The sequence below is a fragment of the Micropterus salmoides genome, unplaced genomic scaffold (genome assembly GCF_014851395.1).
Source record: "Micropterus salmoides isolate LMB-PRFRI ecotype aquatic unplaced genomic scaffold, ASM1485139v1 Ms_hic_scaffold_2, whole genome shotgun sequence".
In the NCBI taxonomy this organism is placed as follows: Eukaryota; Metazoa; Chordata; class Actinopteri; order Centrarchiformes; family Centrarchidae; genus Micropterus; species Micropterus salmoides.
In genome coordinates this window covers 12108234-12110681 of record NW_024041150.1, presented here as the reverse complement: position 1 = coordinate 12110681, position 2448 = coordinate 12108234, and the positions used below count along the sequence as shown (strand labels likewise).

The window sequence follows — 2448 nt, the reverse complement described above, 5'->3', positions numbered from 1 at the left end:
CTTAAGCTGGTTCTAAGCATGCCATGCCTCCTTCCACGTGCAAGCTATGGCAGTCCATTACTTTGTGACTGTGGTGGTTTCTGTCAAACTGGGACGGTTAAGATCACTAAAGCCAGACACACGAACACCATCCACACTGGATCAGTCGACTGAATACCAGTATAGCAGAAATGATAACAAGCTCATGAAAATGCAGGAACAGAAAGAACAAACTGCAAATGCCCAATAAGAGCTTTATTAACACCACTTTAAAAACATGGGAACGCCACAAAAGCAAGTGTCAACACAAAAACTGCAGCACCAGAAAAACAAAAAAAAACAAAACTGAGCTTCTCTGAAGCCACTTTTTAAAAAATACCCCAGGTGAGTAAATGCAAGCTCAACCATAAAAATTATTCCTAACGGTGTTCTAATCTAAGACATTTAACAATGTGATGCAAACTCCCAGAGCACTTCAGGTTATACAGTCTTCTGCTGGCCCTTCTTTCCAATCAGAGACTTGTGGATGTGAGGGATCACACCTGGACAAAAAGAAATATAAGAATGTATAAGCAATTAGCAAAGTTTGTCGAGATACGTTAAATACTTGCTGGTTATGTTAGCTGATAATAGAAAAGAGGCAGCAATATGGACTACTGAATAAAGAGAATTTAGTAATTAAAACGTGTATAACACATCTTGGGTTTGGACTGTTAGTGCTGTCCCCTTGGCCTCTGGGAAAATCTCACAATTTTATAGATTACAGAATAAACTCAACACACAACATTAGTTGCATCTCTAATCCAAGAGCCTCTATGTACAACTAAAATGAGTGATTTCAAGCAGTGCAAAAACTAATTGGAAAGTAGATATTCACTCATGCATTGTGTAGACTTTTAAATAGTAAAGATGAAGGCTTTCTAAGCATGTTCTCTGCAGAACTGTTCCCTTACCTCCTCCAGCAATAGTGGCCTTGATAAGAGAGTCCAGCTCCTCATCCCCTCTAATGGCCAGCTGCAAGTGGCGTGGGGTTATACGCTTCACCTTAAGATCCTTTGATGCATTTCCTGCCAACTCCAGAACCTGGAAGAAAGACAAGTTTTCCATATTTACAGGAGGTTGAGGACAGCTTTCCTGAGCACATTTTAGTAATAACATAAGGGTTTGACATAAACGAGGTTAGCGTTACCTCGGCCGTGAGGTATTCCAGAATAGCCGCGCTGTACACCGCTGCGGTGGCTCCAACTCTGCCGTGGCTGGTGGTCCTGGACTTCAGGTGTCTGTGGATACGACCCACTGGGAACTGCAGCGGTAACAAAGACAGCGGACATAAACAAAGGGGTTCACTGGTCTGTCCGCGAGAGACGGCCACAAGCCGAGAAACGTCTGCGACGTCTGGTTAGTTAACGTTAGCCTGTGTTAGCACAGCCGGGGAAATGAATGGATTTTAATGGACAAACCTGCAGTCCAGCTCTCTGCGAGCGCGAAATTGCTTTCGTCTTGGTCTTCCCAGAGTCTTTGCCCGCCTTACCACCAGCCTGGAAAACACGAAAACTGGTCATGAGTTTGCAACAGCCAATTCGTCAGTAACATTAACCAAGGGTGGCCGGCTTGCCGCCCCTTTTAGCATTCTGTGGCCATTACACAGCTCGCTCAATACAGCCACAGACGATAAGTTAGCTAGCATGCTAAGCTATTACAACGGCTAATGGCTGTTGTCGGCCAACAGTTAGCGACTGAACGAAATGCACTGGCGGCTATTTAGCTTACCATTTACTGACAACAAACCACTATCGTTCACAGTTTACCGTTACGACATGTCACCAGACGACATGAAATACTTACCATATTTAAAATCCACAGATAATTTCTGAGCTGTAATACAAAGTCTAGCTTCTTATGGCCGAATACCGACTGTGGGTTTGAACTACAAACCCCGCTTTCAATTGTCCAGATAATATAGCCAATCTTTATCCGGGTAACTGCTGGGAGAGCAATGGCCAATCATATTTCGTCATTCGCCTCCTGCCATTGCGTTCAGCCAATGAACGAGAGAAGGCCTCACTTTGCGGGAAAATCTTTACATTTCCGTTCAAGGTAATGATGGGAAATGTAGTTCCAATATTTCGACGGTCAATTCCCATTGTCTGTTTTGTAAAAAAATACAAATAACTAAAATAATAAGTTAGATATTATATATATAATTTCAGAATCCTTGTCTTTCAGGTCAGTTATTCCTTTATTTAATTTGGAAACGAAAGAAAATAGCCTACATAGTTTATGAAGTTGTGTGATCATGTTGACTGAAAATATGGGCAACAGTTAGACAAGCTTCCATTTATCATTACATGAACGACAGGAATAATGCTCACGGATGTTGTCAAAATGATAGAGTGAACCCTCAATATGGTCCATTTCATACACAACATAGCCCATGCTGTCCACCCCCATTTTTACACCATAAAAAAC

General features: G+C 42.2%; 1 protein-coding gene across 1 annotated transcript; it reads right to left on the bottom strand.

Annotated features, from left to right (window-relative positions):
• Positions 1-219: 219 nt before the first annotated feature.
• LOC119913275 (histone H2A.Z) lies at positions 220-1973 on the bottom strand. Its single transcript, XM_038732672.1, has 5 exons — positions 1825-1973; positions 1440-1517; positions 1169-1282; positions 933-1062; positions 220-521 (listed from the first exon to the last, which is right to left on the bottom strand). Exons 1-5 carry the CDS (start codon positions 1825-1827, stop codon positions 460-462), a joined length of 387 nt encoding a protein of 128 aa, XP_038588600.1. The 5' UTR covers positions 1828-1973; the 3' UTR covers positions 220-459.
• Between the last annotated feature and the right edge of the window lie 475 nt (positions 1974-2448).

What these genes read in the sequence shown, in the direction of transcription:
- LOC119913275 (XM_038732672.1), bottom strand. An exon ending in TGGAATACCTCACGGCCGAG is followed by an intron (nt 1,063 to 1,168) that starts GTAACGCTAACC and finishes TCTTTCTTCCAG; the next exon opens with GTTCTGGAGTTGGCAGGAAA. An exon ending in GGCCACTATTGCTGGAGGAG is followed by an intron (nt 522 to 932) that starts GTAAGGGAACAG and finishes CTTTTTGTCCAG; the next exon opens with GTGTGATCCCTCACATCCAC.